Source organism: Zootoca vivipara, chromosome 6, assembly GCF_963506605.1.
Source record: "Zootoca vivipara chromosome 6, rZooViv1.1, whole genome shotgun sequence".
Taxonomy (NCBI): Eukaryota; Metazoa; Chordata; class Lepidosauria; order Squamata; family Lacertidae; genus Zootoca; species Zootoca vivipara.
The window spans coordinates 7483462-7508621 of record NC_083281.1 but is presented as its reverse complement, the minus strand read 5'-3'; the positions used below and the strand labels follow the sequence as shown (position 1 = coordinate 7508621).

The 25160-nt window shown below is 48.7% G+C and overlaps 1 protein-coding gene across 2 annotated transcripts in view; it reads left to right on the top strand.

Moving 5' to 3' along the window:
• The window catches only part of SEMA6B (semaphorin 6B), a 189577-nt gene extending 165326 nt beyond the window's left edge, over positions 1 to 24251 (top strand). For both annotated transcript variants that reach the window (XM_060275375.1, XM_060275376.1), the window contains exons 9-17: positions 892 to 980; positions 1086 to 1303; positions 2591 to 2722; positions 6520 to 6669; positions 10433 to 10627; positions 12275 to 12415; positions 17361 to 17438; positions 21132 to 21190; positions 22359 to 24251. In XM_060275375.1, coding sequence (XP_060131358.1) covers positions 892 to 980; positions 1086 to 1303; positions 2591 to 2722; positions 6520 to 6669; positions 10433 to 10627; positions 12275 to 12415; positions 17361 to 17438; positions 21132 to 21190; positions 22359 to 23374 — 2078 coding nt within the window. In that variant the 3' untranslated portion in view covers positions 23375 to 24251. The remainder of the gene's footprint in view (positions 1 to 891; positions 981 to 1085; positions 1304 to 2590; positions 2723 to 6519; positions 6670 to 10432; positions 10628 to 12274; positions 12416 to 17360; positions 17439 to 21131; positions 21191 to 22358) is intronic.
• Positions 24252 to 25160: the final 909 nt, after the last annotated feature.

Sequence of the window (25160 nt, the reverse complement as noted above, 5' to 3'; positions counted from 1 at the left end):
GGAAAGGAGGCAGCCAGAAGACTCCTTGCAAAGAACTGGAAAGGAAATCACATACCTACAAAAGAGGATTAGTTAATTAAATTAACAGAGTTTATAGAAATGGCAAAATTATCTGCGGTAATAAGACACCAAACACACCAGAAATTAAGGGCACAATGGTTATGGTTCGAAGAATATATGAACCAAACACTGCTGTAAAGATAACATGCTGATATGTTTCGACTAGGGACCCAGGTGGCGCTGTGGGTTAAACCACTGAGCCTAGGGCTTGCTGATCAGAAGGTTGGCGGTTCGAATCCCTGTGACGGGGTGAGCTCCCGTTGTTCGGTCCCAGCTCCTGCCAACCTAGCAGTTCGAAAGCACGTCAAAATGCAAGTAGATAAATAGGAACCGCTACAGCGGGAAGGTAAACGGCGTTTCCGTGTGCTGCTCTGGTTCGCCAGAAGTGGCTTTGTCATGCTGGCCACATGACCTGGAAGCTGTACGCTGGCTCCCTCGGCCAATAATGCGAGATGAGCGCGCAACCCCAGAGTCGGTCACGACTGGACCTAATGGTCAGGGGTCCCTTTACCTTTACCTTTATGTTTAGACTAAGCTTGTAAGGTGACTTGATGTTATACCATAATAGTACCATAAAAGAAGTAATTACAGTGATAAATGATATGCAATGTAAATAAGAACTTAAATGACTCAAAGATGGTGAGTGCTGGTAGAGGGGAGTCAAATGGGTGTGGGACTTCATCCTTTTTTCTTTCTTACCCTTTCCCTTACTCTCTTTGGTTTTGGGGGTTAAGTGTATGTACCTTATTGTTTATTTGTTTGTTTGTAAATATGCGTAAATAAAACATGAAACCATAAAAAACCTCCTTTATCTGGACTCTCCCCACCCAGAACCATATTTTGTCCGTGCCGTGGAGTGGAAGAGCCACGTCTATTTCTTCTTCAGGGAGATCGCAATGGAGTTCAACTACTTAGAGAAGGTAAGTTGGCGAGAGGAGGGCATTGTGAACCAGGCCTGGCGGCCAGCACCCAGGAACCCTTGGACCCAGATTCCTCTGACCCTCCTTGCTGTCCCCACAATGTAGGTGGTCGTGTCTCGGGTGGCCAGAGTTTGCAAGAACGACATGGGTGGCTCTCAGCGTGTGCTGGAGAAGCAGTGGACCTCCTTCCTCAAGGCCCGCCTCAACTGTTCCGTCCCGGGGGACTCCCATTTCTACTTCAATGTCATCCAGTCGGTCACGGACATCCTGGAGATCGATGGCCGGCCGGTCGTGCTTGCCGTATTTTCCACACCTGCCAACAGGTCAGTGGCGGTTGGGAATAGCAGGGGCCCCGATTTGAATTGGGGTGGGGGGCTGTCCAGGACTCAGCCCTCAAAACATCTAGAGTTCCTTCTGCCTTGAGTTTTCCCACTGCATTTGTTTACACTGATATTATTATTATTATTATTATTATTATTATTATTATTACAGTGGTGCCTCGCTAGACGAATTTAATTCGTTCCACGGGTCAATGCTTATAACGGAAAATTCGTCTAGCGAATCCCATAGGAATGCATTGAAATTTTTGTTTTTTGATTATTTTTTTTGCCCATAGGAACGCATTAATTGAATTTCAATGCATTCCTATGGGAAACCATGATTCGCTAGACGAATTTTTCGTAAAACGAATTCGTCTAGCGAGGCAACCTCCGCTAGAAAAATCATTTCTTTAAGCGAAAATTTCGCCTTACAGGGCATTCGTTAAGCGAGTTACCACTGTATTATTATTATTATTATTAACCACCCCATCATCTGAAGATCACAGGGCAGTTTACAGTATAAAACAGGCATCCCCAAACTTAGGCCCTCCAGATGTTTTGGACTACAATTCCCATCATCCCTGACCACTGGTCCTCTTAGCTAGGGATCATGGGAGTTGTAGGCCAAAACATCTGGAGGGCCGCAGTTTGGGGATGCCTGGTATAAAACATAATAATAATAATAATAATAATAATAATAATAATAATAATAAATTTATTTATACCCTGCTCATCTGGCTGGGTCTCCCCAGCCACTCTGGGTGGCTCCCAACAGATTAAAAACAGAACAAAACATCAAACATTAAAAACTTCCCTAAACAGGGAAGCTGGGAGACGGGCAGAGACCGCCTTCTTGACCGTCGGACCCACTTGTCTGCTCCTTCTGCCGGAGCCTGTCATCACATGTAGGGGAAGCCCTTAACCCGCCATGGGTTTGAGGCCCATCGGCTCCCCTCGCCTGGTTTAGCCGTCACTGCTGTTAAAATTCAGTCTGTCATTAAAACACTGCATCATTAAAATGCAGTCAGTTCAAAGAGGCTGCTTTAGTATCCGTTCAAGAATAAGCAACTCTTGGCCTTGAAATGACGGCAATATATTTCAAGGGCAAAATGGCTGCAGAAATCCGGAGAACTGTATTTAAAACTGGGTGGGTGGGTGTGGAGGGAATAAGAGAAGCAAATGGCAGGTTAGTTTTGCAGGTGGGTTTATTGAGGCTACAATTTGCCATATTGTGAATTCACAGCAAAGCGTGCTCTCTCTCTCTCTCTTTCTCTTTCTCTCTTTCTTCAGCATTCCAGGCTCTGCCGTGTGTGCCTTTGACATGGCCCAAATAGCCTCCGTCTTCGAGGGGCGCTTCCGCGAGCAGAAATCCCCCGAATCTGTTTGGACCCCTGTGCCGGAGGAACTGGTGCCAAAACCACGGTGAGTGAAAATGACAGCTGCCACGTCCTTTCGAGCCACCAGTGAAAGCTGCAGCAGAACCGTCGTAATAATAATAATAATAATAATAATAATAATAATAATAATAATAATAATAATAATAATAATTATTTATTATTTATACCCCGCCCATCTGGCCGGGTCTCCCCAGCCACTCTGGGTGGCTTCCAACAGAAAAATACAACGCAATAATCTATTAAACATTAAAAGCCTCCCTGAACAGGGCTGCCTTCAGATGTCATCTAAAAGTCTGGTAGTTGTTTTCCTTTTTGACATCTGTTGGGAGGGCGTTCCACAGGGCAGGCGCCACCACTGAGAAGGCCCTCTTCCTAGTTCCCTGCAACTTGGCTTCTCGCAACGAGGGAACCGCCAGAAGGCCCTCGGTGCTGGACCTCAGTGTCCGGGCAGAATGGTGGAGGTGGAGACGCTCCTTCAGGTATACTGGACCAAGGCCATTTAGGGCTTTAAAGGTCAGCACCAACGCTTTGAATTGTGCTTAGAAACGTACTGGGAGCCAGTGTAGATCTTTCAAGACCGGTGTTATGTGGTCTCGGCGGCCGCTCCCAGTCACCAGTCTAGCTGCCGCTGTCATGTTCAGAGGTGGCCGCCTCTCCTGAGTTCCAGGTGCCGGGGACAAACAGCACGTAAGGGGGGGGGTGTCGTTACAGATCTTCACGTCCCGCCTGAGGGCTTCCGAGACGTGCGGGTCGGTCACTGCAGATACCAAGATGCTGGTCCTTTCGTCTCCCCTAGCAGGGCTGTTCCTCATTTATGTCCTCAAAGGGGACTCCCCCCCCCCCGCATGGGGCAAGCTCCTGGGATGGCACGGGATGTTCACAAACACCCAAACAATGCCAGGAAAGGGATCTTGGTCTGGTAGTAGCAGTCTTCGGATGCTAAGAAGCAGGAACGGACTGCATTTGGAAAGCGGGCTCTGGCCCAGACGATCCATTTGTCCGATGCAGCAAGGCTTTTTCTTATACAGTGGTACCTCGGTTTTCAAACGTAATCCAGACCGGAAGACCATTCAGATTCTGAAACGTTCGAAAACTCAATACGGAAGCTGCGTGGCATGTTCGACTTCCTAGGCATGTTCGAAAACCGAAGCATTTACTTCCGGGTTTACAGCGTTTGAAAACCGAAATAATACTAATACTATAAATAGGGACCCAGGTGGCGCTGTGGGCTAAACCACAGAGCCTAGGGCTTGCCGATCAGAAGGTCAGCGGTTTGAATCCCTGTGACGGGGTGAGCTCCCGTTGCTCGGTCCCAGCTCCTGCCCACCTAGCAGTTCAAAAGCACATCAAAATGCAAGTAGACAAATAGGAACCGCTACAGCGGGAAGGTAAACGGCGTTTCCGTGTGCTGCTCTGGTTCGCCAGAAGCGGCTTTGACATGCTGGCCACATGACCTGGAAGCTATACGCCGGCTCCCTCGGCCAATAATGCGAGATGAGCGCGCAACCCCAGTCGGTCACGACTGGACCTAATGGTCAGGGGTCCCTTTACCTTACCTTTTAATAATATGAATAATAATAATTTATTACTTATACCCTGCCACTCTGTGTGGCTTCCAATGAAATGTTCACCAACGGAAACATTCGAAAACCGAGGTATCATAATTCAATGCCTCTTGGCTTGTTGCAGAGATGGCCGGGGATTTGAATAAGCAATGACTCCTTAAAGTCTGCATAGTGTGGGGAAGTTAAGGATAGTAGGAAAGGATATACAGTATTGAATAAGTATTATCCTTCCTTCAGTCACGCTAGTGAATGATGTAGCAGAACAGATTCCCCTCAATATGGCTGGAAGCTAGTTTGCAGATTCGTTTGAATCTCTTAGTTAAGGTTATTTCCTGGTGTCCCCTTTAATCCCTCTTAAAAGAACAAAGGCACGAGAGCCTTTCTGAGTAAAGAAACGAAAAGTTTGCTCACATTTCAGTTCATGATTTGATCCCTGAAAGGCAGGCTTGGCTTGGTAATGACACAAAGAAACTGTGAGTTTATCTCATATGGAGACTGAATTGCATAGCTGCCAAGTCTCCCGTATTCCCCGTGAAACCCCCATTTTTCCAGCTGTTCCCAGCCGGAAAAATTGATTTTTTTTGTTTTCCCTTGGTTTATTCTGGCGCGGCGGCCATTTTGGAACAGGGCAGAGCAGCATCAAAAGTAGCTTCTGAGCATGCTCTGCCCAGTTCCAAAATGGTGGCAGCGCTACTTCCGGTCTGCTACTTCCGGTCCAGTCCCTTATTTCTCAAGCCGGAACTTGGCAGCTATGCTGAATTGATGTGAAAAATTGCATCAAGACAACAAAATGACCGCAGGAGAGCAGCATGGCAGCAAAAGATCAGCAGACAAGACAAGAGGAAAACAACTGAGAAAATGGCTGCACGGCGCGGCTCTTTTATGGAGTCAGCCAGTGCCACGTCCATCTCCCAGGTCACATGCAGGGGGAGGATGCTCTGGATCAGTGGGAAAGGAAGTTACTCTGACTGGATCTTCCCTGCCTATAGGGAAATAAGAAATCTTGCATTTGACCAGTGCTGGATTTACATACAAGATAAACAAGCTATAGCTTAGGGGCCCACTCTCTTGGGGGACCAAAAAAATTAAAGGGGGAAAAACTGGGTGTACATTTCCAAAATGTAAAATAAAAAAACAATCCAGCAACAGTGTTTTGAGTTGTGTAGGCTCCTGTGATGTAAGTCATGGGCCCCGCCTGCTAGCCTGCTCCCTAAAATATCACTGGTTTGCTCCTTTCTATATATAGTGTGCCTACATTCTGCATGGACTGGTTGCATGGCAACATGCGCAAACGGCTTGAGATCCCTATTAGGTCCATCAATGAACATCTAGCATATATTCAACAACAAAAAATAGCGACAATTTGTTGTTGACAAAGGACAGCTGGACATTATAAAGGGCCCCATTACCTTCAGTAGCTCAGGGCCTCATCAAACCTAAATCCGGCCCTGCATTTGATTATACCAATGGATTACATCCCAACCCATAGTTTGTGTGCAAATTAGTGGTGTGTGGTCACATTTAGGCTAGTCCCTAAATACTCTCCTGTCACCTCCTTCCCAAAGCCCCGGAAACTTCTGCCTGGCTTAGGGAGGGAGGTGCCGTGCTCACGTGCCCTAAAACTGTCCCCCTACGAAATATTTCACTACTGTTGGGAATGATAGTGGGATGGTGAAATATACTCGGAGTCCTGCAGTGATTTCATGCTCTTTATTGCAGATTGTAAAATAGTGGTTGAATTTCCCCCAGAAACCTCAGGCTTTTATATACAGTGGTACCTCTACTTATGAATTTAATGCGTTCCGAACGCACATTCGTAAGTTGAAAAAAAATGTAAGTCGAATCCCATAGGAATGCATTGGGAGAAAAAATTCGTAAGTCGAAGCAACCCTATCTAAAAATTCATAAGTAGAAAAAATTGCATCCAAGATGGCGGGCGGAGCTCCGTTCGTAAGTAGAAACATTCGTAAGTAGAGTTATTCATAAATAGAGGTACCACTGTACATTATTTACACAATGGGTCCCGTCTGATTGGCTGATTCTGCTTCCCTCCTGCAGCCTGATTGGTCTTCTCCTGCAGACCAATCAGCTGTTGCATTCTACGATCCTACCTGCCTATTGTTCTAGGATCCAAGCTTAGTACATAACAGATGGGTTTGGGTGCTTTCGGGACATCTCTGTAGCCCCTGTCCAGCTATGAACCTCTTTCCTTGCTCACGTAGCGCAGAATCTTGACTTTTGGACGTTTGCCTTGCAGGCCAGGTTGTTGCGCAGCTCCAGGGATGCGCTACAATTCCTCGAGCTTCTTCCCGGACGAGATCCTCAATTTTGTCAAGACGCATCCGTTGATGGACGAGTCGGTTCCGTCGCTGGGGAACGCGCCCTGGATCATCCGGACCATGGCCCGGTAAGGGAGAGCTAAAGAAATTTCAGCGTGGGTATGTTTAGCCTGGAGAAGAATGAGGGGTAATGTTTGAACGGCTGTCACTTGGAGGACAGAGCCAGCTTGAATCATAGAATCATAGAGTTGGAAGAGACCACAAGGGCCATCCAGTCCAACCCCCTGCCAAGCAGGAAACACCATCAAAGCATTCTTGACATATGCCTGTCAAGCCTCTGCTTAAAGACCTCCAAAGAAGGAGGCTCCACCACACTCCTTGGTAGCAAATTCCACTGTCGAACAGCTCTTACTGTCAGGAAGTTCTTCCTAATGTTTAGGTGGAATCTTCTTTCTTGTAGTTTGAATCCATTGCTCCGTGTCCGCTTCTCTGGAGTAGCAGCTTGTTTTCTGCTGCTTCCAGAAGGCAGGACATAAAGCAATGGGTTCAAATGGCAAGGAGATTCCAACTAGACGTTAGGAAGAACTTTCTGACGGTAAGAGTGTGCCTCTTCCTCGAGAGGTCCAGAGGGTGGCAACACAGTAACAGGGCCTTCTCTGCAGTGGCTTCCCGTCTGTGGAATTCTCTCCCCAGGGAAGTTCGCCTGGCACCTTCATTATACAGTGGTACTTTGGTTCTCAAACTTAATCCCTTCCGGAAGTCCGTTCCAAAACCAAAGCATTCCAAAACCAAGGCGCGCTTCCCCATAGAAAGTACTGCAAAATGGATTAATCCTTTCCGCACTTTTAAAAACAACCCCGAAAACAGCAATTTAACATGGATTTTGCTACCTAATGAGACCATTGATCTATAAAATGAAAGCAAGAACAATGTACTGCAGTCACACAATCAATCAGTAGCTAAACTGGGTTCCACACAGTCACAAAAACAAAAACGAAAGAGCCTCAAAAACAAAAAGGCAAAATAAATAGCAAAAACAGACAGGCCTCAGCATAACACTCAAAATGGAAGTGTGGCACTCAAATCGGAAGCGTAACACTCAGAACGGAGCATGTTCGACTTCCGAAAAAAGTTCGCAAACCGGAACACTTACTTCCGGGTTTGCAGTGTTTGGGTTCCAAGTTGTTTGAGTACCAAGGCGTTTGAGAACCAAGGTACACCTTTAGGTGCCATGTAAAAAAACGTTCCTTTTTACCAGGATTTGGCTGATCTGACTCACATCCTTGTTGTTGTTTAGTCGTTTAGTCGTGTCCGACTCTTCGTGACCCCATGGACTAGAGAATGCCAGGCACTCCTGTCTTCCACTGCCTCCCGCAGTTTGGTCAAACTCATGTTCATAGCTTCGAGAACACTGTCCAACCATCTCATCCTCTGTCGTCCCCTTCTCCTAGTGCCCTCAATCTTTCCCAACATCAGGGTCTTTTCCAGGGAGTCTTCTCTTCTCATGAGGTGGCCAAAGTATTGGAGCCTCAGCTTCACGATCTGTCCTTCCAGTGAGCACTCAGGGCTGATTTCCTTAAGAATGGATAGGTTTGATCTTCTTGCAGTCCATGGGACTCTCAAGCGTCTCCTCCAGCACCATCCTACGCCCTTTTAAAATGTGTTTTTTGGGGGGGGCAGCTATTGGGTGGTTGTTTTTATCTGTATTATGTATTTTGTGGTTTTATATCTTGATTATATTCTGTGAACCGGCCTGAGCGCCCCCCCCCCCCTTATAGGGCAGTACAGTATATAAAGTCAATGGATAAATAAATAAAAATAATAATAAAATGGGCTCCCTCAAAATGTGGGAGGTTTTTTAACAGAGGTCAGAAGGCCAACTGCCAGCGGTTCTTTAGTTGCTATTCCTGCATTGGAGGGTCCCCTTCCAACCATTGATATTCCATGATTCTAATTACAGGTAGGTAGCCGTGTTGGTCTGACATAGTCGAAACAAATTTTAAAAATTCCTTCCAGCAGCAGCTTAGAGACCAACTAAGTTTGTCATTGGTATGAGCTTTCGTGTGCATGCACACTTCTTCAGATACATGATTCTAAGAAAGGGAAAACAAGAGTTTTGCAGGTGTTACATTGTTGTTGTTGTTGTTGTTGTTGTTGTTGTTGTTTAGTCGTTTAGTCATGTCCGACTCTTCGTGACCCCATGGACCAGAGCACGCCAGGCACTCCTGTCTTCCACTGCCTCCCGCAGTTTAGTTTAGTAGCTTCGAGAACACTGTCCATCTCGTCCTCTGTCGTCCCCTTCTCCTAGTGCCCTCAATCTTTCCCAACATCAGGGTCTTTTCCAGGGAGTCTTCTCTTCTCATGAGGTGGCCAAAGTATTGGAGCCTCAGCTTCAGGATCTGTCCTTCCAGTGACCACTCAGGGCTGATTTCCTTCAGAATGGAGAGGTTTGATCTTCTTGCAGTCCATGGGACTCTCAAGAGTCTCCTCCAGCACCATAATTCAAAAGGTCACATTAGGGAAACATAAATGCATTTTTAAAAGTCTGCTGACCAATTTAATCAAGAGACAGCCAAGGTATTTTTTCAGTTGATTTACCTAATTTGGATTAATCAACTACCCGCAGCAGCTGCCATTCCGTTTCACCTCTCTTGCGTGAATACTTTGTGCATTTTACGTGTGTGTTTGTGTGTGTGTGTGGCAGGCACAGGAAAACAAGCACTTTCCATTAATTTCCTAAGCACCACCGCCAAGGCGAGCTGGTTCTAATTAAATCTGTCTTAATTGATGTTTTATGTGAAATTAATCAAGCGTCATTCCTGTTGTCTCTCAGGCTAGAACACACTGGAAGATATTGGGCCGGGGGGTGGGGGTGGGGGTCTGTGTGTATCCTTCAGGCTGTTCTTAGCCCCCCCAAAAAATAAATAAATCAGGGGGGGAGCCCCGAACAGCGGCAGGAATGGAGGCGAATACATACTCAACCACCAGCGGTAAAGGACATCATTTACATCCCCATAGAGAGGACATTGTCCGTCGCAACTCTACTCCTCCCTTTAGCCCTTTGCACCTGCCTCATCCCTCTCCTCGCCCGGTACTGCTAGCGAGGCTAGCTTCACATGCAAAACAGCCAGAATTAATTGGTGGGGATAATTGCAGATTTAATGAGATGACAGAAAACTTTCCTCTAATTGACTACCCGCCGCCACCCGCTTTGCAAAGGGTAGAGTGAGCCAGCCGAGGCGGGCGTGTGAGAAAGGGGTAGGGGGAATCTGGCTGATTAAATGCGTTGTTGCGTTTGACATCCGTGATGGTGGCTGTTTTAAAAACAGGGGTGTGACAGGCAGAGAATTTGGAGGAGAGGCATGGTGTGTCTATCCTAGGAGAGTGGCACGCAAAATTCACTGCGATCGGTAGGTTCTGTGGGGAATGGATTTTAAATATTGTGTGTAGAGGGATGCGGGTGGCGCTGTGGTCTAAACCACTGAGCCTCTTGGGCTTGCCGGTCGGAAGGTCAGCAGTTCGAATGCCCACGACGGAGTGAGCTCCTTCTGTTGCTCTGTCCCAGCTCCTGCCAACCTAGCAGTTCGAAAGCACATCAAAGTGCAAGTAGATAAGTAGGTATCACTGTGATGGGAAGGTAAACGGTGTTTCCATGCACTCTGTTTTCCATCACGGTGTCCCGTTGTGCCAGGAGCAGTTTAGTCCTGCTGGCCCATGACCCGGAAAGCTGTCTGCGGACAAACGCCGACTCCCTCAGCCTGAAAGTGAGATGAGTGCTATGACACTGGTGATCTTTGCTTCTTTCCACACACACACACACACACACACACAGCACAGCACTGGTTTTGTGTGCGCAGACAATAAACCCACCGCCTCTGTTTCTCCGGGCAGGTATCAGCTGCGCAAGATTGTGGTGGACCCCACAGCAGGGCCTGGCAGGAACCACACCGTGGTGTTCCTGGCCTCTGACGCAGGCACCGTCTTCAAGTTCCTCGTCCACACCAACGTCAGCACCAGCTCTGCTACCGTAAGGGCCAGCAGCCAGAGTTTGCTGCTGGAGGAATTCGAGACCTATCCCAGTGACAAGTAAGTTTGGCCGCGGGCAAGAGTTCTTTTGGATTTGGTGGCAATAAGCAAATCTTGTGGAGAGAAGTCTGGTGCCGTCATTGAGCAGCAGGCTTGGATACAGAATGAAAAGCAGTGAAGCAGCCCTTAAGAGAAGTCCTCTGAGGCCCTTCTCTGTTTTCTCCCCATCCCAGAGACCTTTGGAGGGGGGCGACAAGAAAACGGGACTTTTTGGTGGTGGCCCCCTGATTGTGGAATGCTCTCCTCAGAGAGGCTCACCTGGTGCCATCACGACATGTCTGTAGGCACCAGGCAAAAAACATTCCTCTTTACCCAGGCTTTTGGCCATTAAATAATCTATGGACTGTGAAAGTGGGGGGGGGACTGTTAGCCATCCGAGACGGGTGTGTGAGAAAGAGGGGGGGTCTGGCTGATTAAATGTATCATTGCGTTTGGCATCCGTGATCATGGCTGTCACAGGTGTTGCATTGCGACTACTCTAGAGTAATGACTCTCCAGACCTTTGCCTTTTCATGCTTTTATTAAGTGCAGGCTATTTACAGTGCTGGAGCTGTACAGGATACATCCTCTCAGTCTGACCTACAACCCTGGAATGGCGCGCTCCGCGTCTTCTTCCAACATAAGAGTCTGGGCACCCCAAATCTCCTCCCGCGTTTCCTCCTGCGTAATTCCGGAACCGGAGGGGGAAAGGGTCTCCTTTCCATGTTTTCCTTCTCCCCCTCTTCCCCCCCTCTCTCTTCCTCTCCCACGTGCAGTAGGGGCTCTCCTATGCTGCCAGAGCTCCGTTTCCTCCTTCCTCCTTCCTCACTGGACTCTTTCCCCCTTCCCGCTGGCGCTACTGCTGGTGGATGAGCTGCTTCTCAGGATTGGGGGGGGGCTCTCTGTACCCTTTCCCCCTCACATCGGCTGTTTTAAAAACAGGGGTGTGGCAGGCAGAGAATTGGGAGGAGAGGTGTGGTGCGTCTATCCTAGGAGAGTGGTCTGATGGGAGGGTGTTCCACAGGGCGGGTGCCACCACCAAGAAGGCCCTCTTAAAAACTGTTGTAAAGAGTTAAAATTGTTAGTAGGATTGGAATATCACTTGTAGTTTAATCGTGAATTTTGGACACAAAGATTTGGATTATCATAAAAGATGGAGGAGGAAATGATTAACAATAGGACCCACAAAGGGGAGGAGGGAAGTCTGAGAAATTTCATGGAATCTTGTTTTAATGTTTGATATATCTCTGTAAAATTTTAATTTGAAAAACCAAATAATTAAAATAAAATAAAAGACCCACCAGCAGATCTTACTACTTCCTGCTGATACTTCTCGCTGGAGCACAAACAGTAAATCAAAACAATAAAATAAACCCACAGCTCTGGACAGTTCCAAAGGGCTGAACCAATAAGCAAGGAGGAAGAATCGCAGAAACCAATAGACTTGGCTGCTCAAAATACAAAGACATCCTCACTAATCCCCCCCACACACACACATGCTTCCACAGAGCTTCTTGAAGAGGGGAAAGAGCTGGGAGCTCATGCAGGCTGAGGAGCTGGCAGTACCAAAATGATCAAGGGTCTGGAAACCAAGCAAAACGCGCCTGGCACCTGGCTAATTTCTAACACGGCTGACCGAGGATGTGGTCTTCCTTTTTCCCCCTTCAGGTGCGGAAAAGACAATGCGGGTGAACGGAAACTTCTGGGCATGGAATTGGACAAGGCCACGGGGTCCCTGCTGCTGGCCTTCCCGCCCTGTGTGGTGCGTGCCCCCGTGGCTCGGTGTCACCAGCACTCCGGTTGCATAAAGTGAGTCTTCCATTCCTGTTTCCATGTGCTGGGGTTTTAACACAGCCTCCCCCCCCCCCCGCCCCACCATTGGGTTGGGACGGAGGGGGAGAGTCGATTCATCTTGTATCGAAAGGCAGGCTTCCCCAATTCGCACTTTACAGAACGTAAATTCAGCTATCCTTCAGAATTCGCAGTTCTCCGAATTTTGCAACACAGTTCTCCGGCTAAGTTGGGCATGCCAAAAAGAAAGAAAGGATATTCTAGGAGAAAGCATGCATATAAAAATGCATATGTCAAGCTTTGAAAAGCTCGTTATCACTGGGTCAAGAAGATCATCAGTGTGGTTGAATTAATTGAACCGAATACAGTGGTGCCTCTACTTACGAATAATTCTACTTACGAATGTTTCTACTTACGAACGGAGCTCCGTCCGCCATCTTGGATGCGGTTTAGATAGGATTTTTCTACTTACGAATTTTTAGATAGGGTTGCTTCTACTTACGATTTTTTTTCTCCCAATGCATTCCTATGGGATTCGACTTACAAATTTTTTCGACTTACAAATGTGTGTTCGGAATGCATTAAATTAGTAAGTAGAGGTACCACTGCAGTTTTTAATGGATATTGGGGCAGGGAGGTTTGCAAAAAAAATATGCATATATTAGCAGCAAATAAATAAATAAAATAACACGCAAAAATGTTGCACGCATTACGTTGGAGGGGATTGCTTTGCAAAAAAAATTAATGCATATAATAAGGAGAATTTTGCACTAAAATGCTGGTGAATTTTCACAAGGACCTTTCTAAAATAAGTAAGTAAGTAAACAACAAGCTAATGTGGTATTGTGGAGAACTGAGGTTCAGGCTTGAAAAAATGAGGAACTGAAATTGATATATTTTCCTGGCCCTATTCAGGAAAGACTCTTTACTGCAGGTTACTACAGAGAATTTGTGTGGAGCCGATTCATTACGGCGCTCGCCCACAGCTGCCAGGTCCAACACCCGTGTCACTTTGAGCTGGTACAAAAATTCACAGAAGAAAAGTCCCCTAACCCTGCCATAAGCAGGAAGGGGCTCAAGCTGGCTGATTCCCTCCCCACCCCCAATTTTCTGTTTTTGTTTTTCAACTGACACTCAGCATTTTGCAGCTATTGATTGATGGCCCATTGGTGGGTTTGTCCCTTACATTCTTTTTTTTAAAAAAAATTGTTCGTCTGAAAATCTTGTGCTTCCCGCAACCGTTCTGTGAGTCCCATTTGGGCCGCAATCTCATCACCAAATCCGCTGTTAGAGAAGGAGTTGCCGTTGAAATAATAAAGCAATTTTCATTCCAAACTGCTTTTCATCGCAATCAGCACCATTTCCGTTTCTCTGCAGTTCCGCTTCCACCGAATATATTACGTCATTTGTCTTGCTGTCTGCTATTTAACGTAACTTAGGAAACTATTCACTTAACATTCATTCCAACAGAAAGGGGCCGTCAAAATGATCTAACCCCGCCATTTTGTTGTTTGTTTTCTGTTTTTCAAATAATTAAAAAATGTTTATTTAAAAAGGGAAATTGAAGGTGGAGGAGGGCCCATCTTAAGAGCAGAGGGATGGCACTTTAAGTAGTAGTAATAATAATAATAATAATAATAATAATAATAATAATAATAATAATTGCCCTGCCCACCTGGCTGGGTTTCCCCAGCCACTCTGGGTGGCTTCCAACAGGAGACTAAAAATACATTAAAACAGCAAACATTAAAAACCTCCCTAAACAGGGCTGCCTTCAGATGTCTTCTAAACGTCAGAAAGTTGTTTATTCCTTTGACTTCTGATGGGAGGGCTTACCACAGGGCGGGCGCCACCACCGAGAAGGCCCTCTGCCTGGTTCCCTGTAACTTTGCTTCTTGCAGTGAGGGATCTGCCAGAAGGCCCTCGGAGCTGGACCTCAGTGTCCGGGCCAAACGATGGGGGTGGAGATCGCTCCTTCAGGTATACTGGGCTCTAAAGTTCTCCCAAAAAGGGGCAGAGCCTGGAGATGGGGGCTTACAAAAGATCTCCCTCTGCTCCCAACCCTTGCCAGAGCCAGGGACAATATGGCGCCCTGAGCAAGGACAAAATTTGGAGACGCCCTCCCCCAATAGATCTTATTTTCGCAATAATTCCTTTTGTTGTGACTGCTTTTTCTACGCATCTCAAAAGGTACCCATATAAATGTAGGTGTTGTTGAGCCCCCCCCCCACTCGACACCCACCCTAAATCCTGCGCTGTCGGAGCAGTTTCCTCACTCTGCCTTGCCTTGTTGCTTTCTCCGTGGGACCCAGTACTGGAACAGGAAAAGAAAGCGCTTCTTGGTGCAGCAGGCTGTTAATCTGTGGAACTGACTCATGCAGGAGGCAGCGGTGGCGACCAGCTTGGAGGGCTTTAAAAGAGGGCAGAAGCCAGCTCATGGAGGAGAGAGGCTACCAATCACAACGGCTATGGCTCTGCCTCCATGGTCGGAGGCAGGCACACTTCTTGCCATAAACCGCAGGAGGGGAGAGGTCTCGCGTTCAAATCCTGCTGGCGGGCTCCCAACAGAGGCATCTGGTTGGCTGCTGTGGGAACAGGGTACCATTGGCCTGATCCAGCAGCCTCCTCTTAAGTTCTTGGAGGTTTTTAAGCAGAGGTTGGATGGCCATCTGTCACGGATGCTTTAGCTGAGATTCCTGCATCGCAGGGGGTTGGAATGGATGACCGCTGGGGTCCCTTCTAACTCTACTATTATATGATTCTGGGTTCTTAGCACGGCTATACAGCCTGCGTGTCCCAGAAAGCTCTCCGCGGCGCCTGTGTTTTGAGGCCACAACGAGGCACACGCATCTTCGCCGATGAGGTTCTCGAGCTGATTCCCACAAAAGGCGACGGGCCGCCCTGCCTCAACGTGATATTGGAGTCGTTTGTCACCCACCGCGGGGGCTGCCACCCTCTCTGCGGCGCATGCAACATTTCCTTCCCATAATTGCCAGGGACAGAAGCCCCATTATTCACAAGCTCCCTGCTAAATACCTGGCCCTGGGAGCGGTGGGGGGAACAGATCAGTGGGAAAATTTAAAACGTGAGAAGTGAAATAAAAAGAGCAGGCTTGTCTCTGAACGAAAGGTCACAGGGCCTGGGGGTTCAGAGCTGGAGGATGGATTACCCCAAAAGGGCATGGGAAACTAGAGGAGGAGTCTTCTCCCCCCCCTCCCAATTCTCCTCTCCTCCATGCTTGCATATAATCTCACACTTGGGAGAGTCCGTGGGGAGAATTGGTAGGAGGGCATTTGCCCCTTTTTTTACAGGGGGGTGGGTCATGCCTTCTGCATGTGTAGCTGAGATGAAAACTTGCCAGGGCAGTGCCCACTCCCAGCTTCCCATCAGACCCAATATTTATTCTTTATCTCCAGCTCCCCAAACATGAAACCACATGGGGAACCATAGAATTGTGGAGCTGAAAGAGACCCATCATGAGTTGTCCCTCCCAACTCGACTCCCAACTGCCTGGAGGCGGTTGGAGGACGGATGGCGGCTAACAAATTGAGGTTGAATCCCGACAAGACAGAAGTACTGTTTGTGGGGGACAGGAGGCGGGCAGGTGTGGAGGACTCCCTGGTCCTGAATGGGGTAACTGTGCCCCTGAAGGACCAGGTGCGCAGCCTGGGAGTCATTTTGGACTCACAGCTGTCCATGGAGGCGCAGGTCAATTCTGTGTCCAGGGCAGCTGTCTATCAGCTCCATCTGGTACGCAGGCTCAGACCCCACCTGCCTGCAGACTGTCTAGCAAGAGTGGTGCATGCTCTAGTTATCTCCCGCTTGGACTACTGCCATGCGCTCTACGTGGGGCTACCTTTGAAGGTGACCCAGAAACTGCAACTAATCCAGAATGCAGCAGCTAGACTGGTGACTGGGAACGGCTGACGAGACCACATAGCACCGATCTTGAAAGAGCTACATTGGCTCCCAGTACGTTTCCGAGCACAATTCAAAGTGTTGCTGCTGACCTTGAAAGCCCTCAATGGCCTCGGCCTAGGATATCTGAAGGAGCGTCTCCACCCCCATTGTTTAGCCCGGACACTGAGATCCAGCTCTGAGGGCCTTGTGGCGGTTCCCTCCTTGCAAGATGTGAAGTTACAAGGAACCAGGCAGAGGGCCTTCTCGGTAGTGGCGCCCTCCCTGTGGAACACCCTCCCATCAGATGTCAAGGAAATAAACAACTACAGTGGTACCTCAACTTACGAACAACTCGACAACCGAAATTTTCGACTTACCAATGGGGCTAATGGCCGCACGCTTACGAATGTCTTGACATCCGAAAGGAAACCGCAGTGGTTTTAGATAGGGATTTTTCGACATGAATTTTTAGATAGGGTTGCTTTGACTTACGAATTTTTCCGTTTCCAATGCATTCCTATGGGAAATCGCATTTCCAATGGCATTTTTCGACTTATGAATTTTCCAACCTACGAAGGTGCCTTCGGAACGGATTAAATTCGTAAGTCGAGGCACCACTGTACCTGACTTTTAGAAGACATCTGAAGGCAGCCCTGTTTAGGGAAGTTTTAAATGTTTGTTGTTTTATCGTGTTTTTAATATTCTTTTGGGGGCCGCCCAGAGTGGCTGGGGAAACGCAGCCGGATGGGCAGGGTATAAATTAGGCATAGGCAAACTCGGCCCTCCAGATGTTTTGGGACTACAACCATAATCCCTAACAGGTCCAGTGGCCAGGGATGATGGGAATTATAGTCTCAAAACAACTGGAGGGCCAAGTTTGCCTATGCCTGGTATAAATAATAATAATATTTTGTTGTTGTTGTTGTTGTTGTTGTTGTTGTTGTTGTTAGTCAGTGATTTTAAGATTCCTGGTTTTTTATGTCCTCATAGTTCTCTAGCAATTTCTGTTAGTTTCTTTTTACTGACCACCCAAAACAGACCCGTCTTCCTTTCTGCCCTTCAGAAACTGCCTGGGGAGCCGTGACCCATACTGTGGTTGGACGCCAGAAGGTTCCTGTATTTTCCTGGAACAGAGCACAAGGTATTATCTGGTGGCAAATGCCCCTCCTTGATTAGTATTATGGGGGGGGCAGATGACGACGAGGATTACTCTTCCGCTTCTACAGAACCTTCTACATCTGCCCCACAGAGGCTATAAAAGTATGGGTGCATGTCAAAAGACTGCGTCTCTGTGGGTGGAGGGTTTCTCTTTGGGTGGGGTGTGTGTCCCCTGCTCTGGGGCAAGGCTCGGCCAGGGTGTAGGTGCTATGGGGGGCTGCCCCACAGGGCACAGGCTGTTCTCTGGGATATGCAGGGCTCTGAAGTTGCTGCAGGAATCTCCTACTCTGAGCATAGCTGCCAAGTACCCCATTTTCCCCGGGAAACCCCCATTTTTACTTACCTTTTCCCGGTGGTCCCCCGTATCACTTCGTCTCCCGTTTTTCTCCGTTATTTTCTCCTTCCGGCGGCCATTTTTTTTCCTGATTTGCCCTTCTATAGGCACCAAAAATGGCCACCGCCGGCTTCAAAAGTCGCATCTATGCATGTCCATAAGTGCATAGATGCGACTTCCGGTGTCGGCGGCGGCCATTTTTTGTGCCCATAGATGGGCAGAGCGACACCGGAAGTTGCGTCGACGCACTTCCTGACATGCGTAGAAGCGACTTTCAAAGCTGGTGACAGCCATTTTTTGTGCCCATAGAAGGGCAAAGCGACACAGTTAGTTATGTCGACGCAACTTCCGGTGTCACACGGCTGCCGGTCCCGGATTCTGCAGTCCAGGACTTGGAAGGTAAGACTCTGAGCAGAGCAGAGGAGGCTTGGGTCATCCAGAGTCTTGGAAAGAGGAGTCCTTGGAGGGTGCCACATTCTCGGTCCTCGGGGGGGGGGGGACAGGAGCCACAGGTTAATTGGGGAGCAATGAGCTCCCTTTCCCTCCAAGTTCAGAGCCCTCTCCTCCATCCCCTGATGAAGGGGGTGGGGTCTGACTCTGAGTCCCCCAGAGTCTGTGGCTTTTGCCATCCCCACTTTTTAAAAACTCAATTTTATTGTTTTTATTTATTAAATTTGCATGCTGCCCTTCCTACAAAGATCTCGGGGGTGTGTGTTATTGTTCACGGAATAAAACCACGAGTACATAATAAAAGCGAGAACGAAAACAAAACAAGCCGGTGCCCCCCCCAGCTCCTACAGAAACGTTTGAAAGGACATAGGCTGTCCGTCAAGCCAAAGGCCTGGGGGAAGAGGAAGGTTTTTGCCTGGCGCCTAAATATGTGTAATGGGAGGCACCAGGTGAGACTCTCTGGGGAGAGAAGAAGAAGTGGAGTTTGGATTTGATATCCCGCTTTATCACTACCCGAAGGAGTCTCAAAGCAGCTAACATTCTCCTTTCCCTTCCTCTCCCACAACAAACACTCTGTGAGGTGAGTGGGGCTGAGAGACTTCAAAGAAGTGTGACTAGCCCAAGGTCATCCAACAGCTGCATGTGGAGCAGCGGAGACACGAACCCGGTTCCCCAGATTACAAGTCTACTGCTCTTAACCACTACACCACACTGGCTCTCCCCACACGAACGGGGAGCCACTGTTGAAAAGGCCCTGTTCTCATTTTGCCACACTTCGGGCCACTCATGGAGGAGGCACGTGAAGAAGGGCCTCCGAGGATGATCCCAGGGTTTGGGTCAGCTCATACGGGGAGAGGCAGTCCTGGAGGGACTGTGGTCCTGAGCCGTCTAAGGCTTTATAGCTCAAAACCCGATCATTGAATTGAGAACCACCCACCAACAGTTGCTTCCGCCTTCTCTGGATTGACCGTCAGTTTACTGACTTTCACCCAGTCCATTATGGGATGCTTTGGGCCTTGGCCCTGTCCACCTCTGTTGTTCTCCCCACCCACCCTACCGCCAGAAGGCAACCCACCACAGGTTTTACCCAAAACACAAGCTTCCATGTGTGGAGGCGCCATCTTCTTAACAGGATTGAGGGGGGGTGGCGGCGCGCACCGTCATGATGTCACGTGCATGACACTGTGAGAAGCTGGGGGGCAAAGCTGAATGCTCCCTGAATATTGAGAAGGCTCAGGCCCTTCAAAAATACATTGGGTGTTGGATTTTTTGAATAGTCAAGTTACTTTAGAGCCGGTCTAATGTAAATGCTGTCTGTTTAAGAGAAACAGGTGCCGGTGTTTCTGTTAATTGCTCACAGGCGTGGGCTCTGTTCCTTGTATATAAGGCTCTGCCAGAAAGCCTTCTGTATCTCTTAGTTAGATCTTTCAGTTTGATTCATCTCGTAGTAGATCTCTCTCTCAGTTGTTCTCAATTTAAGAGATTCCTTAGTTGAATCTTAGTATGATTGCTTAGTTATAATGCTAGTTTGCTGTTAATTCTCGGGTAGTTTAATGGGAGTTATGTGGGAGTTTGTGGGAGGTTTGGAATGGTTTGAAGGATGGAATGTGGGTAAAGTTGCTAAGAGAGAAAGCATTTATCTTTAGTTTAAAGTCTCTTTAGATTCAGTTTGTTTTTCAGTTAAAGAAACTCAACCGTTTGTATTTTCATCTGCATCTGCATACTTTTACAAGTGTGCAGCTAGTAAGGGGTTTCATATAAGGGAGATAATACCCTACGCTCTTGGTGGTGTTTTCTTAGCCAGGTCAACTTCTGACCGTATACTCTGCGTGAAGCGTACTTTAAAGGCCCGCTGTAAACTGGGATATATGATTTAGATTAAGCAAGTTTCAATACCCAGTTTTCTCCAATATTATTCTTATTATATATATTATTTTCCAATATTGAGGGCCCAAAACAACCTTGACTATTGATGCACCTGTCCACATGCATTATTTAGTTTATTACTTGCCCTCCCCCAGATGTTCCCAGGGTATGTTTGAGCGGGGGGGGGGGAGCAGCTTTTAGACATGAAGAGGGAAAGTTGTGAAAAGCAGGGAGATAAGGAAGCAGCTATTTGTTGAACCCTTATTGTATAGAAACTTATTCATGTATGTGACTACAGTGGCGAGAATGTTCCTTGCCCCAAAATGGAAAGAAGCAGAAGTCCCAGCAAAGGAAGAATAGATACAAAAACTTGTGGAATATGCAGAAATGGCGAAACTTACCGAAGGATAAGAAATCAAGACGACAAACTTTTAATAAATGGATAGAAATGGTTTGTTGAATATTTACAGATAAATTGCAAACAAATAAGAACATCGGCAGAATTATTGTTAACAACCTGCAGTTTTATAAGAGTATATATTTAAAGAAGATGAATAAATGAGCAAATTAAGTTCATTAGGATATGCAAAAGATATTAAAAATAAATTTAAGGAAAGAGGGGAAAGGAAGTCAAGTTTTGATGTCAAAATGGTTGTAAAATTTATGAAAATTAGTGAAATGCAATGCTTTCTTTTCTTCAAAATGTTTTAGGGGTACTCTCACTTTGACTCAAGAAAACAACTGTTTTATAGTTCAAATCGAGGAAAATAAATACAGTAAATGGACACAAGTACAAAGATTCACAAAATGTTTAGGGGTATGCGTATCCCTGCATCCCCCCCCCCCAAGAAAAAAGCACTGGTGAAATGTGTAAACTTGAAAAGTATAAATTAAAAATTAAAAAACAACAGCAACAGAAGTTGAACCCTTCAGAGGCCATGCATGGAACAGACTTCCTTAATACAAACCACCCTTTCGCTTTATCTAACTCTGTGCTTCCCTCTCTCCACATTTGTCCGGCTGCAGGGTCGCGTTCGAGCAGGACATCCTCGGAGGCAAGACCTCTCACCTTGGCGACTGTGAAGGTGTGTGCATGTCCACCATTCCTGGCTCTGGGGTCAAGGGCAGCTGGGCAAGGCTGCTGTATGGATCCTGCCGCGAACTCACCATGGTTGCAAACACCTGTTCAATGAGCCACCATAGCTACTAGAGGGCTGTGAAAATTTGTGTCCCGGGCTTTTTAGACTCATCTACCCATGTACTATCTAAAACCAAAATGGTGATCTGGTTGCCATCTGTGATTTCCCCCCCGCTTCCCACCTGTCAAGCATGGAGAGTACTCCCCTCCCTTCGGTAACTTCACAGAAAAGAATTAACGAGCAGTTGATAGATTTGTAGTCCTTCATTGCAGCTTCATGTTGCGATCACAAATACAGCCGTACCTTGGAAGTCAAACGGAATCTCTTCTGGAAGTCCGTTCGATTTCCAAAATGTTCGGAAACCAAAGCGCGGCTTCTGATTGGCTGCAGGAAGCTCCTGCAGCCAATCGGAAGTCGCAGAAGCCCCGTCAGACGTTTGGCTTCCAAAAATAGTTTGCAAACCAGAACAGTCTCTTACGGGTTTGCAACATTCAGGAGCCAAAATGTTCAAGAACTGAGTTGTTAGAAAACCAAGGTACGGCTGTACACAGCTCTCCACAGGGAGGGCAGTTGCCCACTCTAACCCCTCCTTCTGACTTCTGCAGCAAGAAAGGTGCCAACAGGAAGTTCCTCCCTCCCACTGCCTCCCTGCTTCTCTAATATGTTCAGACCTCTGAATCCAGGGAGAGGGGAGTTCCCCCATACTATCAATTGGCATCTATCCTAGCTGTCCCCTCCCTTCTGGTTCTCCTGTCATTATCTCATAGCTGGGTAACTCCTCTCTAATCTGTTCAGCTTCTGTGTCTGAGTCTGCCTCTCTCTCTGCTTCTGAAAACACTGGAGGTGGCGGGGGGGGCAAATATTCCCCCTCCTCTTCTGAGATAAGCTGATCTGACTGCATCCCCCAATCTTCAGATCCAGACCATTCCCTGACACCACCCACTATTATGTTATTCCACCCCTGCAACTCTATGATAATAGATCCTCGTACTGGACTATGTATTTTAAATGTTTGAAAATGATGCCAATAAAGGTTTTGATTGATTGATAATAGATCCTGCACATCCACACGCACGGTCAACCCACCAGCTAACGTTGTCCCTCCCTCCCACAGGGTTGTTGACGGAGAGCTTTGTGGATGAGCCGGATGGCCTGGTCTCGGTGAACCTGCTAGTGATCTCCTCCGTGGCGGCCTTTGTCATTGGCGCCGTGATCTCGGGCTTCAGCGTGTGCTGGTTCATCGGGCACCGCGACCGCAAGGAGCTCGCCCGACGCAAGGACAAGGAGAACATCCTGTCTCACAGTGAGTCGGTGGTGAGCGTCAGCCGGCTGGGCGAGCGCCGCTCCCGGGGGGGCACCGGCGGGCAGCCTGAGAACCTGCTGGCCCCACTCATGCAGAACGGGTGGCCCAAGGGGCTGGTGAAGGTCAGCCAGCACGACCTGGATTCCGGGGTGCTGCCCACCCCGGAGCAGACCCCCCTGCAGCAGAAGCGCTGCCCCAAGCCCTGCACTTGGGAGTACAGCCACAATCTCATCAACGCCTCCTTGCGCAGTGGAGACCCGCCCTCCTCGGTCATCCTCCTCCACGCCGGCCACACCGCCATGCCCCCGCACCACCTCGGCTCGGGCCGTGTCATCCCCATCTCCTGCCACTCCATGCTGATGGACCAAGAGCTGGAGAACGAGGCCGGCGACCTCTCTCTGGACATGCGGTACTTGCCGGTCAGCGCCGGAGAGGGGACACGAGTGGCCCAGCAGCAGCAACAACAACACCAACACCAAGCGCCGCCCGCGCACCGACCGAGCGGGACTCGGAGCTCCTACGGTGGAGAGCTTCCCATCACGCCGCACGGCAGCCCCGAGCGGCGGCGGGTGGTGTCGGCCCCCGGCGGGGAGACGGGGGATCCCGCCCCGTGGAACCCCGAGAAGCTGAACTCGAATAGTAACAATGCGGCCAGCAGGGCGAGCGCGCAACTCAAGCGCACCCACACTTTCAACAGCGGGGAAGGGCCGGCGACCTACGCCCGGGCAGCGCGGGGACCCACGTTGGGGGCCCAGCACACCCTGACAGACTTTAGCCACCTCCTGAAATACAGCGGCGTGGAGCGGACTGCCTCTTCCGTCAAATAGGGGGAATGGCCCAGGGGGCGTGGCTTGGCTTGACGGCCTCCCTCCTTAGAAAAGGGGCGGGGTTTCACAGCACGGAGGATGAGCGGATCAGGAAAAGGACAACGCAAGACCCTGGGTCCCACCTTGAGGAGGGGCAGAGGGGGGAGGAGAAGGACCTGTGCTCCCCCCCCAACCTCCCAGGCGTATGGATTATTGGAGAGGGGGGGCACTTGGGAGATGCTGCTTGAGGCAAAAAAAAAAGCAGGGAGGGAGACCTCTTCTGTGTGTGCGTGTGCGTGATTTGGGGTTTATTTCATCCGGGCGCTTCCTCGCTGGACTGTTCCTCCCGCAGCGCTCCGCCTCCTTTCGGAGAGGCGGGGCACGGGGCGGTCTCGGGTGCTGCTCCCCCCCTTCCTCGCAAAGGTGTCGCGAAAATAAGGGGGGGCAGGATTTTGAATGATGGTTGCGAAATAAATAATAACCAACGGCAGTGGCCAGGGAAATTTCAAAGGTCAGGGACAGGGGGGGGGTTGTCTCCCTATCTGTTGCCCCCAGTTTCTCCCCGAGTGGTTGAATGTTTGGAAGGTGGTGCCAGACTATGAAAGGCGTTTAAAAAAACAAAACAAAACACGGGGCTGGCATCCCTTCCCACGTTTCCTTCTGATTTCCTCTACCTGTTTGGTGAGGTTCTGGTGTGTTACTTACACGCTTGCTCATGCACAAAAACGAATCCTCGCTCGTGCCAAGCAGGAATGGTTTGGGAGTGGCTGTTTGTCTATGGTCAAACCCTGGCATGGCAAGGATTGCCTTTTTCCTTTTCCTTCTCAGATCGAGAAATTTCTCAGAAGGAGAGGACCGTAAAGACTTTCTACATGCACTGGGAGAGCAAATCCCAGCATTGCCGGGTGGGTGGGGGGGGGTGTCAACTAGATGGCGCCTCGGGGTCCCTTCCAGCTGCGATTCTAACGGTGCTAGCGGCTGCTTCAGGTTGTCAAACCACCCCCCTTTTTCATGGTTCTCAATGCTGCAGGGCTTCAGACCGTTTTGACGCCCCCTTAAGTTTACCCCTGGCTTAAAGAATCCTGTGGATTGTGATTGGTGGACAGGGGGGAGGGCGGGGTGAAGATGGTTGGGAATGAATCCGTGCAGAAGGGTCAGGACAATATGCCCAAGGTCCATCACTGGTTTGATTTGTAGTGTCAGCGCTAATCCCTCACAGTTCTAAGTCTGGCCTGCCTCAGCATAGATTGTGGCACTTAATGTCATATCATAAGGCAGGGAGGGGGCGGCAAGGTTTACCTCGCCTGGGCCGCTTCACTCCAGCGGAGATCCCTCCATGGGTCGGATCGTGCTCGTGCATGAGTGCGCGTTCCCACGATTTCCAGTGTTTGAGTCTACGCAGATGTGATTTCCGGCATTTGCACACGCCCAGAAGCGATTTCTGGCATTTGCACACGCCCAGACGCGATTTCCGGCACTGCGGAAGCGATTCCCCGTGCCGCGCTGTGACAGGTTACCGCAGCGCGCGGGGACTCACCAAGTGGGCGGCTCATGGGCCAGTTAAACAACCTCCGTGGGTCGCTTGTGGCCCATGGGTCTTAGGTTGCTGGCCCCTGCCTTAAGGAAACGCTGTGCTATGGGGAACATCCACAAAAACTGTTCTGTGATTTGAAAGTGGAACGGACTCCCCCAGGAAGTGGCAGACTCTCCTCCCTGGGAGGCTTTTAAAAGCAGAGGTTGAATGGCCATCTGTTTTGGATGCTTTCGTTGAGATTCCTGCCTTGAAGGGGGTTGCACTAGATCACCC